This window comes from Eimeria mitis, genomic scaffold, assembly GCF_000499745.2.
Source record: "Eimeria mitis Houghton genomic scaffold, Emh_scaff9468, whole genome shotgun sequence".
Lineage (NCBI taxonomy): Eukaryota > Apicomplexa > Conoidasida > Eucoccidiorida > Eimeriidae > Eimeria > Eimeria mitis.
Genome location: NW_013576993.1, coordinates 1 through 1,069, shown reverse-complemented (window position 1 = coordinate 1,069; position 1,069 = coordinate 1). Strand labels below are relative to the sequence as shown.

The window sequence follows — 1,069 nt, the reverse complement described above, 5'->3', positions numbered from 1 at the left end:
ACATCTCTTGCTGCACGCTGCTGCCCAGCAGCAGCAGCAGCAGAATTGGAAGCCTCGTTGCTACTACTGTAACAGAAATTCATTCGCCGTTCCCGCAACAGCAGCAGCAGCTGCAGCAGCAACTGCAGCAGCAACTACTACAGCAGCAGCTACTACAGATGCAGCAACAGGAGCAACCGCAACTACAGCAGCAGCAGCAGCAGCAACAACAGCAACAACATGAAAGCCAGTGGATGCCAGGCAGGCTACCGGAGCACGGCCCCACGCATCTGTTTCGAGTGACGCACAGGCAGCATCCTCAGCAGCAACAAATGTTTCAGATGCAGCAGCAGCAGCACCACCACCAACAACAACAGCAGCAGCAGCAGCAGCAACAGCTGTATGCAGGAAGGGTCCCGAGGGTTCCCCTGACATACCCATATGCTCTCTCCAGAGAAGCAGGGCCGCCAGCGCCTACTCAGCTGCTGGAGGAGCAGCAGGGGCAGCAGCAATACCACCACCAGCAGCAGCAGCAGCAGCAGCAGCAGAATCTACCTTCCCAACAGCAGCCGTACCCTCGACAGCAGCAGCAACAGCAGCAGCAGTTTCAGCAGCGAAGAAAAGCTGAAGGCCTAACGAGGAGCATTGAAGCGGAGAAGGCAGCAGTTGCTGCGAGCACTGCAGCAGCAACACCACTAGCAGCAAGAAAACCTCTTTACTGTTTTTCTGGGGGCGGTTCACAGGCAGAGATACACGCCCACACAGCTGCGGGATGGCAGCCCCAGCACTCCGCCCCGCTGCAGCAGCAGCAGCAGCAGAAGCAGAAGCAGCAGCAGCAGCAGCACAGTCAGGATGAACTGTGGCGTTGCCGAGACCACAGTAACGAACGCCAAGAAGACAGACAGGCGTGGCGCCCACAGACAGGCAATCGCCAACAGCAGCAACAGCAACAGCAGCAACAGCAGCAACAGCAGCAGCAGCAGCTTAGGGGTTTCTGCAGCGAGAAGGCAGCTGCCTACAGGCCACTGCTGCAGACAGTGCAGGTACGGAGAGCATCTGCTGTTGCAGATGCAGCACAGGCTATGGGCGC

General features: G+C 58.1%; 1 protein-coding gene across 1 annotated transcript; it reads left to right on the top strand.

Annotated features, from left to right (window-relative positions):
- Positions 1–158: 158 nt before the first annotated feature.
- Positions 159–967, top strand: EMH_0097320 (uncharacterized protein; the record flags this gene model as incomplete). Its single annotated transcript, XM_013502533.1, has 2 exons — positions 159–825; positions 900–967. The coding sequence occupies 2 exons, from the start codon at positions 159–161 to the stop codon at positions 965–967; spliced, it is 735 nt and encodes a 244-aa protein (XP_013357987.1).
- Positions 968–1,069: the final 102 nt, after the last annotated feature.